Below are 16,605 nucleotides of genomic sequence, written 5' to 3'. Positions count from 1 at the left end.
TCTTTGAATCGGCTTCGGTAAGGCAAGTTAGACGTTGTCATTGGCCAGAGATAGATGTTACATAAAGAACAATCCAGCTTGTGCTCGCCTGCCACTGACTGGCTCGCCCGCCAGACCAGTATCTATGGCCAGTATCAGTGTAGCTTCTGGCTTGATAGTTCTGGTTCTACAAATTCTAATAAGTATAAAGTAGCCTAACTTTAGCTTCTGACGAATACACGTTTGTTTTTTTCAGATCCCCACCTGTCATAGTCGTTCAATAATACACATTGCTGTAATTTAAAAAAAAATAGACACAAAGTTACGTGTAAAAAAATAAATTATAGATAGATATATATATATCCAGTTATACGCAAACTATAGACTTGTGAACTTGTGCGTAGTTCGGTGCTGCCAATTTCTCGAGGTAATTAAAAGAAAATCACAACTGGCACCACCTAATTGCGCAGAAAAAAAGTGCCCACCAATGTCATTAATACAGATCGGTAAATGTAAGTACATTTAATGTTGTGTATTACTATTATGCTCAGTGTTAACATCTATATTAGCTTGTTGGATTGTACCGTGAACATTAAACCTTAGAGAGATACGGGTTCTGAGGTAATCTTGTAAGGCATTATCATCATCATCATCGATAAATTCTGAAACAGATTGTGCGGTTGTGAAATTTGTATAATAAGAGCAGCAGATGGCGCTACACCACATCCAAATGAGGAAAATACATGCCCATGACAAGGTTTGAACAGGTCACGGCGATAAAACTAATGCATTTTGTATTACTGCTGGTAAGACACCTTATGTCGAAAACAAACAAACAAAAACAATCTTTATATGTTGCCTTGCGGAAGCATTGACCAGCATTTTCAATTTTGTTTGATTGCTAACATTACCAACTGCTGACTATAATATATGCGAAGTACTCCTATATAAGTAACTCCCGATAATGTCATCATTAAATAAACTATTTTGGTGTTTTCAGAATTATTGAACATATTTTTTAAATAATTATTTATGTATGCATATATTTATTTGTAATGATTTATTATTATTAAAAATAGATCAAATTAAATACATTAAAGATGTTCATTTAAAAATTGTGTTCAGATTTGTGTTCACCTGTATGATTGGAAATCAAAGTCTGACCATTTAAAACAGCAGTTCAGTCATGTTCTCATAAAGACCAGGAATTTTGAGATTAAGATAAAGTTGCTTGTAGGCAAAAACAACAGAAAAAGGTTACAAAATTACTGACAAAGCATTGTCCCTTCTTGGAGTTCTTTGGCCTAAAAACAGTGTTTGTCAACCACGTAACACCATCCCTACTGTGAAGCATGCTGATTGCAGCATGTCATAGGGCTGCTTTTCAGCAGGAGGGACTAGCAATCTAGGAGTCAGGTAATTACCTGGGAGAAAAGAAAACCAGGTCCAGATTTGGATTTGAGGTCCAGATTTGTACCTTTGATTATATCACATCTTTGCCCTCTTAGTTAACCTTGTGAAATCATGGATAATCAAAGTTAATATACTCAGCTATTGCAGTATATTTCTGGTACAGTAGATGCATTCTCAGTGTGCTAGAATAATTACCTTGGGGAGTAGAGAAATGTGCTCTGAGGTCAAAGGAATGTCTTGCTGTAACAAGAAATTGCCAGACTCAGATTCAGAGCCCCATAACATGTGGCCTGAATCTCTGTTAATATGAATAACTATATTTAGAAGGAGGGGATCTCCCAAGAGAAGTTATTGTTATTCCTCTCTCAGCAGCTACAGTGAAAGCTGATTTTAATGAAGCATTTTGTCTTGCACATCTGCCCATTCATTGTGTTATGAACACCACAGTTGGGAGTTGTTTCAGTGCCACTGCACAAATATGTTCTAATGTACAGTTAATATTAAATTCAATAACTTCAATAAACCTAAGCATTTTTTTAAATAATTGCCTGTAGTTCATCATAAGGTTAGCTCAATCTGTTCAAATTAAGTCCTAAATAAGTTTCAACAAATAAATAGGTAGAAGGTAAAGAAGGTGAATTATTACATTTTATTACACAGTAAAATATTGAATTGAAATATTGTTAAACCAACTCTAAATTCAAAAACAAAATATTGTGCCACAAAAATGTGATCAATATTAAAAGACTAGGACTAGATAACTTTTAATTCCAGTATATCCTAATAATACTACTCAAATTTCCATCCATCCATCCATTATCTGAACCCGCTTATCCTGAACAGGGTCGCAGGGGGGCTGGAGCCTATCCCAGCATACATTGGCGAAAGGCAGGAATACACCCTGGACAGGTCGCCAGTCCATCCGAGGGCACACACACCATTCACTCACACTCTCATACCTACGGGCAATTTAGTCTCTCCAATCAGCCTAACATGCATGTCTTTGGACTGTGGGAGGAAACCGGAGTACCCGGAGGAAACCCACGCAGACACGGGGAGAACATGCAAACTCCGCACAGAGAGGCCCCGGCCGACAGGGATTCGAACCCAGGACCTCCTTGCTGTGAGGCGGCAGTGCTACCCACTGCATCATCCGTGCCGCCACTACTCAAACTTGGATAGCTAAATATAACATTGAGGCCTTTCAATGTAGTTTATCATCTGGCCCTGCGTTTCATTACAAGTGATGATTTCCAAATTCATTACTCTCATCTACAGTGCATCCGGAAAGTATTCACAGCGCTTCACTTTTCCCAGATTTTGTTATGTTACAGCCTTATTCCAAAATGGAATAAATTCTTTATTTTTCAAAATTCTACACACAACACCCCATAATGACAACATGAAAGAAGTTTTTTTTTTAATTTGTGCAATGGTGCACAGCCATTTTCAGATCTCTCCAGAGATGTTCAATCGGATTCAAGTCTGGGCTCTGGCTGGGCCACTCAAGGACATTCACAGAGTTGTCCTGAAGCCACTCCTTTGATATCTTGGCTGTGTGCTTAGGGTCGTTGTCCTGCTGAAAGATGAACCGTCGCCCCAGTCTGAGGTCAAGAGCGCTCTGGAGCAGGTTTTCATCCAGGATGTCTCTGTACATTGCTGCATTCATCTTTCCCTCAATCCTGACTAGTCTCCCAGTTCCTGCCACTGAAAAACATCCCCACAGCATGATACTGCCACCACTATGCTTCACTGTAGGGATGGTATTGGCTAGGTGATGAGCGGTGCCTGGTTTCCTCCAAACATGACGCCTGGCATTCACGCCAAATAGTTCAATCTTTGTCTCATCAGACCAGAGAATTTTGTTTCTCATGGTCTGAGAGTCCTTCAGGTGCCTTTTGGCAAACTCCAGGCGGGCTGCCATGTGCCTTTTACTAAGGAGTCGCTTCCGTCTGGCCACTCTACCATACAGGCCTGATTGGTGGATTGCTGCAGAGATGGCTGTCCTTCTGGAAGGTTCTCCTCTCTCCACAGAGGAATGCTGGAGCTCTGACAGAGTGACCATCAGGTTCTTGGTCACCTCCCTGACTAAGGCCCTTCTCCCCCAATTGCTCAGTTTAGATGGGCGGCCAGCACTAGGAAGAGTCCTGGTGGTTCCAAACTTCTTCCATTTACGGATGATGGAGGCCACTGTGCTCATTGGGACCTTCAAAGCAGCAGAAATTTTTCTGTACCCTTCCCCAGATTTGTGCCTCGAGACAATCCTGTCTCGGAGGTCTACAGACAATTCCTTTGACTTCATGCTTGGTTTGTGCTCCGACATGCACTGTCAACTGTGGGACCTTATATAGACAGGCGTGTGCCTTTCCAAATCATGTCCAATCAACTGAATTTACCACAGGTGGACTCCAATTAAGCTGTAGAAACATCTCAAGGTTGATCAGTGGAAACAGGATGCACCTGAGCTCAATTTTGAGCTTCATGGCAAAGGCTGTGAATACTTATGTACATGTGATTTCTTAGTTGTTGTTTTTTTTAGAAATTTGCAAAAAAAATAAAAAATTCTTTCATGTTGTCATTATGGGGTGTTGTGTGTAGAATTTTGCGAAAAAAAAGAAGAATTTATTCCATTTTGGAATACGGCTGTAACATAACAAAATGTGGGAAAAGTGAAGCACTGTGAATACTTTCCGGATGCACTGTATATGACGCTGTGCAACCAGCAGTGCCATTTCAGGCCCTAAGAAAGAAGCAGCATAGAATTTTATTTATTTACAAGGCTTCTTTATTATCTCACCATGCTGTTGTCCTATAAGACTTCAAATAACTGTTCAAAATCCTAGAAATGCACACCTGAATGTAGGTAGATGTGGAACTGGTCTTAGTGTGTTTGCACTATACAGTATGTAACATACAGTACATATGGAATAAACTCCAGGGCTCACAAGACTACCTGATAGGCTTACAAGACTACCTCTGTTTGTCTGTTTTTTTTTCTTTTAATTTAATGTGTGGCCTATATTGGAATGTCTTATATTGTTCATTTTTACAGTTTTTACTTTTGGCCATGTAAACAGGGCACCATTGTCAAAGAGACCAAGGTATCATTTGATCAATCCCTCTATAAATATATAAACAAATATATAATAAATAAAAACAATCAATCTCTGATTATAGTCTTCATGAGCACAATATATGTCTGACTGAAACATGGCTGAAAGCCAAAAAATTAGTCCTCTCCTTGTATAATTATATTCTATTATATATAGAAGGTAAGCTTGCCGTTATTTACAACTCCTGTATTCACTCAGCCCCAATAACAGAGCATAAATATGATTCCTTCAAAGCCTGCTAGTCATGAACCATACATAGTCAGATGTTGGGTGGACTCATATAAAAACAAACAAAACAAAACAAAAAAACACAAAAATGTTCCTGTGAAAATACAAACAGAATGACTTAATTCTGCCTGTAAGAACAACAATTAAGTCCACTTTCTGGCAACATTTCAGCTGTTGATACGGGATGACCGTGCATACTGTCCAGTAGCCTCGTCTTCTTGCAGCCAAAGTCATCCGTCTGAACGAAAGGTGCCTTGGAAGGCAAGGGTAACTGGAGCTATTAATTCCATTAATTAATTAATTCCATAATTAATATGTATATGGTCGACAAGTCACAGTCAATTGGTGGGTAGTTACTGTTGCTATTGATGGGTAATTACTATAGTAATCTGCAACCGCACAAATCATATAAATCAATCAAGCAATAAAATCTGCTGCAAATTGTATTCTTCATTCATGAGGAATGCGTCCACGTGACTGATATTTCACTCGTCACCAAAAGGAGGAAAAAACTTTTCTGTAAATACCACGCTCCATTCAAAAGGATAATCGCAATAGAACATGACTGACACATGGGGAGGATATCAATAAGCATAGGATACCAAAGCAGACTGATTTCCAGAAAACTAGCACGACCTTCATTTTCGCTTGGTTGTATTCAGAAACAGGAGTTTGTTGCCTAGCAGCGGTAGTTGTCCTCTCATTTGCTCGTGGGATCCGCTCACACTGAAACATTTTTGAAACAGTGCTGCAAGTACCTGCGCGAGCAGAGCCCAGATACCATTGTTAAGCAGCGGGTGAAGGTGGAACCCTTCAGGATGTGCATTTACTTTACAAGAAGGTTTATGTAGCGCATGGGCCAAATCATTTTAACCATGAACATCGGCGGTACCTGATTTTACGGATGGCCGTGGTAATGTCCAGTTTTCCGTTTCGTGTTCATGTGAGTCAAAAACGTAGGCTATTGCTGTAAGTGGAAGATGGACATTCCTTTCAGATATAAAATGACAACAACTTTCAATATATAGGTAACGAGGTTCTTTTATGCTTTTATTTGCATGCGAATTATTGTGGCAAAATTGGTGCGTTCACGTATTTTGAAATAATTGCCTAAGTTCACAGAAAATGTCAGTTATTACACATGACGAGATGGTCATTATATCATAAGCTACACGAGCGCATCTGGAGCTATTGTTAACTTATAGGTCGATATGCATTCGCAAATGCATAGGTAACTTTTAATAGATAATAGGCTGTTGATTGCTGTGAAGAAGACATTTTGATGACACGACGATAGCCCATTTAATGCCATAAAGCATTGGTATATCCTGCAATAATACATTGATGAAAGAAGGATATCATTTTGGATTAGTTATAATATGTTTTTCATGTCTGGAAAAATATTTATAGAACTATGAACTGTGAAATAGGTTTAAACATTTTCCCTTTTGTGTTTTATTCATTTATCCAGTTCCCTGTGGTCTCAAATTGCCATTCTCCTTTAAAGTGGAATACAGGCATATCAGTCATTAGGCAAGTTATTACCTAATATTTTGTTCATGGTAATATTTGACCAATTGAATTCAAAATATAAAATGGACATGTAGATTTATATTATTTTAGGGCAGTCTATACAATCCTGAAGTGCAAACTCACATAGCAAGCATCCTTATAGATCATTTCTCAGTGCGCTAACCTGTCCTGATGGTGGTTTTATTTATAGTAGCAGCATTACACAGTAGCAGCCTCTTGTAATGCTGGATCTCGTCTTAATTTGTGAGTAAACGTTGATGTCACTGAACACACTGTTCGATAATGAAACTGAGAAAAAACATTTGGTTGGATCAACCAAGCTTTTAAAAAATAAGTCTTGGGAGGCCTCATGAATTGGTGTGCTTGGCATGTGCAACTAAATGCATTTATATGGCTGAACGTTCATACTTATTGATTTTTAAAATACTTTATAATACTTCTCTGTTGCAATTTGATAGTACCAATATGTAGTAGAGTCCAGTTTCATACATACTGGTAATATCACTGTGTCAAATGTTCTTGAAGTGGAGGTGACACTGCTGCCCAGTATGTCAGATATTCATTAGCATATCTAAGTTTGCAGTGACCAGATAAATAAAATATAAGCACCCATATAAACTTTGTATGTGAAACCTGGTTACATGTGAACAAAGTGTTCCTCATAGGCATTACTAAATGGAATCCCACTGATTTGTCACTTTTTACTTATGTGTATTTGATATTAAGACTCAAGGCAGGTCTTGCATCACTTATGGAAAATGTTGTGCTGCAGAGTCTATCAGTGATCAAAGACAAGACAGGTGCTGTTTTCTATATTGCATTACATACAGAGAAGAACACAAGATGCCACAAAAATGCTATGGGCCAGTACCACAGACACAAAATAAGTGTAGTCCTACACTAAATTCCCTTTTGAATGGGGATTCACCATAGAAAACTGAATTTAGTCCAGGACTAAGCTTAATCATTTTCCATGAAACTGGCTTTATGAGTATTCAAACCAAATATGGTTCCTCTTCTTTTCTTCACTTTCGGTCCAGGGCTTTTGCCATCAATCTTATCATGTGATCACTGATTTTATTAAATATGCAGACCTCAAAATTACCACCATGACAATGTTATATAGAGTGACTTACCAAAGAGATAATTAATGGTCACAAGAATAGCACCATTAGCTGTGTTAATTAGGTAGACCAGCTAAAATATTTAAATCTGAAAGAGGAGGTCTGGATAACTAGGACACCGCCACAGGCTTCTCATTTTCCCCAGTGTCTGATTTTTGATGCAATCTGAGCAAAAGACTACAATCTGCAGATTCATTCAGGGAATGCTCTTTTTGTCTTGAGGGTTTTTACTCAAGGAAAGGGTAAGAACTAAGGCTGACTGCTCAACAGCAGAGCCGCATCTGTTCAGCATTTGACCTGGGCAACACGTAGGACGATGTGGAATACACAGTTGTTCTATATAACATTCAAGCCAAAAATAGTATCTGTTTGCGCACATTGTGGTTGTCAGCGAAAATGTCTGTTTTAGCCAAACTGCTTTTTCTTGTTTGTTTTCGCGAAACTGTTCCCATTCTGGGTGGATAATGGCAGGATGGCCAGATGTTTCCTTTGCTGATTAATGTTCCTATTCCTCCTTAACATTTATTGTTTCCTCACAACTCTGATGGCTACTTGTGAATTATGAGTTTGCTCATTAATAAACCCCACCTACACACCACCCAGGTCCCCTGCAGGACCCCTCATCATGGCCAGTCGTTCCTCCAGCCCCATGGAGGTCTTCGGGGATTGCGGCTCCCTGCTATCTCTGGAGTCCAGCGTCTTCTATAGTGAGCCTCCACCGACCAATGAGGACCCGCTGGACTTTTTTGTCATCAATGTGGGCGGCAGCCGCTATGTCCTGTCCCAGGAGCTGCTGTCGTCGTATCCGGAGACACGTCTGGGGAAGCTGGCCCTCTCCCCCAGCCGTGCCTCAGCCCTGGACCTCTGCGACGACGTCAACCTTCTGGAGAACGAGTTCTTCTTCGACCGCAACTCCCAGGCCTTCCGCTACGTCATGAACTACTACAAGACGGGCCGCCTGCATGTGATGGAGGAGCTCTGCGCTCTGTCCTTCCTTCAGGAGATCGAGTACTGGGGCATCGACGAGCTGAGCATCGACGCCTGTTGCCGGGAGCGGTACTACCGGAGGAAGGAGATGAAGGAGTCGCTGGATATCTTCCAGGACGCCGAGACGACGGGAGGGGAGGAGGAGGACTTCTCGGGCGTGGTCTGCGAGGGCCTGCGGCAGCGGCTGTGGGAGGTGATGGAGAAGCCGGACTCCTCGCCGGTGGCCAAGACCTTCGGCACGCTCTCCATGTTCTTCGTGGTGGTCTCCATTATCAACATGGCGCTGATCTCGCTGGACTTCGGAACGCTGGGGCCACCGTTCCTGGACGCCCTGGAGTACGTGTGCATCGTGTGGTTCACGGCAGAGCTGGTCCTCAGGTTTGCCTGCGTCAAGGACAAGTGCAAGTTCAGCCGGAGTGTGGTCAACATCATCGACCTGCTTGCCATCCTGCCATTCTACGTGACGCTGGTGGTCGAGAGCCTCAATGGCGGGTCGACGGAGCTGGAGAACGTGGGGCGCGTGGTGCAGGTGCTCCGTCTGATGAGGTCGCTTCGGATGCTGAAATTGGGGCGACACTCCACAGGTATTCCCTATCTCCATCCGCCCTCCATCTTGTTATATTTCTCCTGCTGGTTGCACTGTGGATATCACAGCTGTATTACACAAAACATATTCACTCTCTTTCTTTATGACCCTGACTGATACCTTATAGGGCACCTATGGTCATTTTAGTGATTTGCATTCCAGTTATGCACGTCGAATTGGCGATTATGATCATCAACATTTTTGCTTTTAATTTTTAGTTAAGGCCAAGGGCAAGTGTTGAATGAATCCCTGCCTATATTTTGTTTTACTGGAATGAAAGAATGTATGTTGAACTGCAGGCATTTTTGTAAGTTCTATCATACCATTATCACATTGAACCCAGTGGCACTCACTTTCAGCTGAAAAGCTGAAAAAGCCTTCTTTATGCAGTCAAATGCTTTCCCTTGGGTTTTATTTGCTAATAGAAAATGAAACAGGGGCTTGAGGCCTGGCAGGAGGACCATCACAGGCAATTACAAAAAGCTATTCACCCACACTCTGTATCAATTTTATATTTTAAAAGTCTATATTTCTTTGATATCAAATTCTTTTTGAGTGAAGAGCAAATTTATATTATAAAGATAAACCATTCCAATAAAATGTATGTGTGTATATAACAGTACTATAACAGTGCTTAGAGATTTAAAGATTCTACAAGTTTAGGAATTAATCATGTACAGAAGAATTAAACAAAATGATTACAGTGTGACAGTTTGACCAAAGTGGGATATGAATTTCTGCGATTTATAAAGGACACAACAGGCAAAAATAAATCTTGTATTTTAAATGTTTTCAAAGGCATACTTGCATTTCTTTTGCAAAAGAGGTGTTGGTCCCAGGTAAAATGACTATGAGTCAGGGGAATTTCTGAGGGTTTTGTGCAAGAATAGCCAGAAAACATTTCTTCATTCGATTTTAAAAATTTACCATGGAGGCTCTCAACATGCCAACCACTGACAAAAAGTCCCATGTGACTGATTTTGATCAGAATTTTGGAACGGGAGGAAAATCCTACTTCCAAATACAGAAGTCATGAATAATTGAAGGAGAGCAATGTTATGCAGCCAGTTGGAGTGATTTCATATTAAATATCTTCTACAAGTAAACTGGTCTGGCGAGAGCCTCTCCTTCAGGAGTGAAAAGTCATTACATTGTTCAGCAGATATTCCTGTGCAGTAGAATGTATTGTGTCCTAAATGTATCATTCTTTTAAGTTCTTTGTGGGTTCAAGATTCAAACAGCATTGACAGCTTTGGTTGGAAAATGGGGTCAATGTTTTTGAGTCAAGATGCTGAGCAATTACACCTAGTTTTGGACATCCAGTTAAGATTTTTTTTCAATTGCAAAATGTAATCCTACAATTTATTCATCCTAATGAATCTAATTGCACCATGACCATGAATCAATAGATGATCAGGAACAAAGAAACCAATTTTATGGAATTAAAAATGTTTGATGCCTGGTTAATCAGTCTCTTTGTTCCCAAGGGAGTTTTCATCAATCTCATTAATGCTATGTCAACGGCTGTTTTAGGAATGACTTTACACCTAGTAGGGAGTTGGTGTAAATTTCAAGCTGTATTTTAACTCTACATCAGAACTAAATCAGTTGGTGCAACTAATTTAAATTAAGTTATGTGTGTAGTCATTTTTTAAATCACTGTGTTGCCGTTGCCTAACATGCTTTTGACATGCATTTCAAGCACCTAAATTATAATATAGGCCTATCCCAACAGTTATGTACACATGCACACACACAAACACAGACATGCATGGACTGTAAGCATGTGTCATGCATGCATATTATGCACACTTACATACATACATACATACATAGAAACACACAAAAGCCTTTAACCCTTGTGCTTGTATTGACACATACATATATGTAAATGATAGAACCTTGCTAAAATCGTTTATTTATTTACACAGAACATATTTTAAGCATAGAATGCATAAGTTGTTTGCTGTGTAGTAAAGTTAGGGATTAAAAAAGAAACACCCAACAGTGAAGTGTTTTGGCGGTCCCATAGCAGCATATTAGAGTACATCATTTCCTGGCATGGTTTAGGGGCATTAATTCCCAGTCCATAAAAGGTTGATGTCATTTGCGACTTAATGGTATTGAGTGATCATTTTCAATAATAATAACAATAAAAAGAATTGCCTTGCATTTATATAGCACTTTTCTCACACTCAAAGCACTTTACAGTGATGAATGTGAAACTCTCCTCAACCACCCCCAATGTATAGCAGCCTCCTGGGCGATGCACAGCAACGCTTTGTGCCACTCGCCACAGCGTCAGCTGAGGTGGAGAAGGGGCGAGGGAGAGTCTCATAGTCTTAATTTTACATTTTTATGATTGATTTCATATTTTTCCCCAAATACCTGCAGTATCAAATTTGATACACACATTTTTTACTTGATTTTACTATTAATAAAACTCAACAATTTTGAACAAGAATAATCTATTTCCATACACTAACTCTTCTAAATGTTTTCATGAACTTCCACCTTAAATTGTTGAATCTTATCAAATTCTTTCCTCAGAAATGCATTTGGCTCTGCACAATGGGAGTAGTCATCTTGGAGCAAAATACTTTCTTGTGATTGGCTGGTAGAGGGTGCATGTATCATAATTATAAATACGCTGTAATAGTGTATAGGGTTAAGTGGCTTTAGATTTTCTTTGTGACCGTAGAAAAGGAGCTTAGCCTACAAAAAATGATTGCACCAGTGCAATCATTAGATGTCAATTATTCTATTTTATCAGTTGTTCATCTTGTCTGTCAGATTGGTGAGTCAATAATCACACCTTCACTCCTTCTCCAGCTCTTTCTCATCTTGCGTGAAGTTTTTTAAAATCTTTTCTGCCGTGAAAGTGGAATTTTTGCAAGGTTCCTGCCCACAAATACAAGCGACAGCCAAAGATACACTGCATTTTCCACATCCAATTTTGACTGTGAATGTCTGGACCTCTATATTCATAGCTTTTCATCACATTGTCTGATTTTTTTTTTTTGTCAACTCTCATGGGTTTCACACATAACTTGGAGAAGATCAAAATGTGATGGCACTTTCTATGCATTCCACTAATTGGCAATTTCAACTCGAGGACGCAGGGAGACATCACTTCATGCTTTCCCACCTAAGTTAAAATCTTGAGAACGAGTGTAATAGTTTCCATTTATGACACTGCTCGTGACACGAATGCACATGTATTTCAGTGGCTTGCTCAACAGAGGTGTAAGACAAAGTCACGCTTATTCATAATTATGTTCTAAAAATAACTTTTATTTTGTAACAACTGCTGCTTGTTTTGTTCAAAGGTGTGGCTATTTCACATTTATGCTTCTAGTTTAGTGGTTTGTGTATTGTACAATATCTGTCCATTCTTTTAAAAACCCCAATAAGAAGTGGCTCAGTAGTTTCTGCATTGGAGGACAATAGTTGTGCACTTGTGCTGAAGCAAATTATATTCAGTTCTGTGGAAAATAATGTATGATTAATGTCATGGGATATGTTTATATTTTAACTTTGGGGGAACACAACAGACGGGTAAAGCAAAAGGCGGAAGTCGGAGACAAAACAGGTCGTAACAGAAATCTATCCGATATAAACGCTGGAGAGCAACAAGTGAGACAGAGGGATTTAAATACGCTAGTAATGAGAGGGTATGAATGAACTGACAGACAGACTACGGTGTGCACAGAGGGTAACAATGAACGGAAACGCTTAGCACTTAGACAAAACAGATAACAAAAAAACACAGAACCTGACAAGGAAGTAAACTGGGTCACATGGAGAGGAGTAGGCGGATCCATCTTTGGGTCCACTCACATCCTATAGATCATTTTTATAGCAACATTGGCTCAGGCGGTAAGAGCTATCATGTGGCAGTCGGAGGGTTGCCGGTTCGATCTTGCTCTGGGGGTGTCGAAGTGTCCCTGTGAGAGACACCTAACCCCCAAATTATCCTGACGAGTTGGTTAGTGCCTTGCATGGCAGACAATTGCTGCTGGTGTGTGAGTGTGTGTATGAATGGGTGAATGAGAAGCATCAATTGCCCAGCCGTTTGGGTAAAGGTGCTATATAAATGCCAACCATTTAGCATAACAAGGGTAGGCATCTTACCACACTTCCATCATACTGTTGGAAATAGCATGGTATATGTCAACAGTGAGCAGTATGTTCAGTAGACACTACATAAGTTGTTTTGGGCACACTGAACCCCTGGATACATATCTCATCAATGCTACATTTAGATAAATGTTTTGCTGACTTAATGACTTTCTGAACCAGTGTACTCAATTTATGAATGCAATAGTAAGGAAGTAAGGTGTTTTGGACATAGCCCTGGTCCCTATGGGTCGCCCTCATCATTAACTGGCTGCCATTTTGAATGGTTTCATTTTGAATGGTGGTCCAGTGGGTAGCACAGTTGCCTCAGAGCAAGAAGATCCTGAGTTCAGATCTAGCCACCTGACAGGACCTTGGGCATAGCTGCTTGCAGCTATATTTCTCTTTACAATCGTTTTATTCAGTTATGGGTTAAGAGGCAAAATCATGTTTTGATAGCTTAATGTATGGAAATCTGCCCACTATAATTTCAAAAAATGTGAAGAAGGAAGCATATGGTTAAAAGAATGATTAGAATGATGACATTTGAATATATATATATTTTATTATATCCGGATGTAAAAAAAGCACAGTGATTTCCCAGAACCATATTTGAAAAACATTGTAATGCATCAATGTGATTTAAAATGTCCAAATAAATGCAATATTTGCTGGGCAAAGTTTTAGTCCGTATTCAGTCAAATCAACCATCCCATCTGCTTACCAGCAATAAATTAAGCAGATCTTCTGCCGGTATGTCAGTTCATTAATTTGACATGTGGTTCACATTCATGCCTTCTAAATGTCCTGTAATGTGTCCTCATTTATGTGCTAGACATCCATCACTTTATGCAGTGTTATACAACACATACAACACACCATGAAGAATATCCAGGTCATTTTAGGGCTGTATTGTACTGTTCCACCTGAAATCTACTGAATGACAATTTATGCACTATATACATGTTATCAGACTTGTCTTTAATTGGCCAGTTTTATTTGTCATTACAATCATTGCCTGATTTGGATATTTGAATATTATAACTATCCATTATTTATTTACAAAAATATACCAGAATAATCTTTCACATTGTAATCTTGATATTTGCATTAAGTAAGTGTCCTGTGTGTGTAACAGACAGGAATGTATACACAATGCACCTGCCTATGTTGGCACATTACTATCTTAACATCGCACCATTAAAATAGCAATGAAATAGCGACAAGACCAGGGGCCTATATCATGAAGCACTCAGTAGGGTAGCCAGCTAACTTCACACTTAGTCTGGAATTTCTGATATTATGAAAGTCACACTTTTTTGATTGGATTAAGTCACAATGATGATTTATGTGGCAGAGCTAAACTGCTCTGGAGCAGTTTTTGTTTAGGCTTTGTTCAACCCCATATAAAGAAACCGCATCCTGACCAGTCAGCTCACTGGAAACAATGGCACTTGTATCACTAGAGTGTTCCTGTTTATGGAATGATCCCCTAATAATTTATAGGGCTGAAACTAACGATTATTTTGTTGTCGTTGAAGACCCAGAGTAGACCATCGTTCAGTAAAGAGCTCAAATCATCCACATGGAAGAAAGTGCAAGAAAAAAGTAACAGTAATTGTCAGAATTAGTTTAGAAAATGACTAATAGATAGATTAATAGATAGGTTAATAGATAACCTAACATCACAGCTCCTGGATGCTTTCTTTTAAGGTGTTCGTGCATGGCCGTCGTGCTGCTGTGATCTGCCGTTTCAGCTCGATGTGACTAATATCATAGCAATTCAAAGTCAAAAGCTAATTTTACATTTAGGTAACAAGTTTTCTAAGATTAGCTACCTGTTGCTGGTGACGTGAACTACATTATATTCTGTGTAACTTGCATCTGACCAGGGAAGTTATGAATGCATCAGTCTTACTTATATTTCGGAAAGAAATATGTATAAAAATATATATTAATTTGAGACAGAGATTGAGCAACTGTATTTAAATCTGTGAAGGATTGTAATGGTCATTATCAGAAGGAGACTACACTTGCTTGAGGACAGTTTATAAGCAGCGTAGTGATACCTGTTATCCGTGATTGGCATGTTCAGGACTTGTTGACCAGGCTGTCTTCGATCAACTACATTGAGATACTTTAATGAGGTTTTGATTGGTCAAAGTGAAAAAGCTTTCAGCTGCATCAAAATAGCAATACGCCAACAATTCCCATGACCTCTCCAGACTTTAAGACCAAGCCACCCACGTAGGCTTGTGGTCATATGCTATTTTAACAGCGTAGGCGTTGAAACATCTGAAACTATCGTTTGGGTTACCGCCATGTTGAGTCCAGGATAGAGCCCTAAAAGTATTACTCATTGGGTAATGTGCCTATGCAGATTGACACACTGACAGTATTTTTTCAGAATATGCCACACCCAACTGCCTAGCTGTACTGTACAGTACCTGTAATGTCTCTAGGTTTAAGTCATTATTTATAAAGTATTTGTTTGTATGGTCACTGTTCTTTCTGAGTACTTGTACCACAATATATACTTGCCTTTTCTCCAAGAAATGTGTTTTATTGTTTATGTTGTTCCTTGTCATACTTTTACATTAAAAATTCTGCTTAGAATATTATTATGATTATTAAGATTATTATCATTATTCAGAGAGGGGCATGCAGTAATGTTTTACCCATCCTTGCCTGTCCTTTCCCAGGCCTGAAGTCCCTTGGCATGACGATTGCCCAGTGCTATGAGGAAGTGGGCCTGCTGATGCTCTTCCTCTCGGTGGGCATCTCCATCTTTGCCACGGTGGAGTACGCGGTGGAGCATGACGTGCCCGGCACCACCTTCACCAACGTCCCCTGCGCCTGGTGGTGGGCCACCACCTCCATGACCACGGTGGGCTATGGCGACATCCGCCCCGACACCACGGTGGGCAAGGTCATCGCCTTCCTCTGCATCCTGTCAGGCATCCTGATCCTGTCGCTGCCCATCGCCATCATCAACGACCGCTTCTCCGCCTGCTACTTCACGCTGAAAATGAAGGATGCGGCCCTGCGCCACAGCGAGGCCCTGAAGAGGCTGACCCGCAGCTCCACCTCCGACATCTCGCTCAGCATCAACCTCCGCGACGTCTACGCCCGCAGCGTGATGGAGATGCTGCGGCTGCAGGGGCGGGACAGGGCGAGCACGCGCAGCAGCGGCGGGGATGAGCTGTGGTGGTAGAACAGGTCCTGTGGGGCACGGTGTGGAGATGCGTTTTGGTGGTAGAACAGGGGGTGGTGGGTACAGGTCCTGTGGGGCACGGTGTGGAGATGCGTTTTGGTGGTAGAACAGGGGGTGGTGGGTACAGGTCCTGTGGGGCACGGTGTGGAGATGCGTTTTGGTGGTAGAACAGGGGGTGGTGGGTACAGGTCCTGTGGGGCACGGTGTGGAGATGCGTTTTGGTGGTAGAACAGGGGGTGGTGGGTACAGGTCCTGTGGGGCACGGTGTGGAGATGCGTTTTGGTGGTAGAACAGGGGGTGGTGGGTACA

At 40.5% G+C, this 16,605-nt stretch overlaps 1 protein-coding gene across 2 annotated transcripts; it reads left to right on the top strand.

The window, feature by feature from the left end:
* Positions 1-5,489: 5,489 nt before the first annotated feature.
* kcnv1 (potassium voltage-gated channel modifier subfamily V member 1) lies at positions 5,490-16,330 on the top strand. Of its 2 annotated transcripts, none has more exons than XM_061215985.1 (3): positions 5,490-5,646; positions 7,994-8,961; positions 15,785-16,330. In XM_061215985.1, exons 2-3 carry the CDS (start codon positions 8,016-8,018, stop codon positions 16,294-16,296), a joined length of 1,458 nt encoding a protein of 485 aa, XP_061071969.1. In that variant the 5' UTR covers positions 5,490-5,646; positions 7,994-8,015; the 3' UTR covers positions 16,297-16,330. The 2 variants fall into 2 exon arrangements, with proteins under 2 accessions (XP_061071969.1, XP_061071968.1); XM_061215984.1 differs by having other exon boundaries at positions 5,490-5,761.
* Positions 16,331-16,605: the final 275 nt, after the last annotated feature.

This window comes from Conger conger, chromosome 1 (genome assembly GCF_963514075.1).
Source record: "Conger conger chromosome 1, fConCon1.1, whole genome shotgun sequence".
NCBI lineage: Eukaryota > Metazoa > Chordata > Actinopteri > Anguilliformes > Congridae > Conger > Conger conger.
Note: the sequence above shows the minus strand (reverse complement) of the source record. Positions and strands in the feature narration are given on the sequence as shown.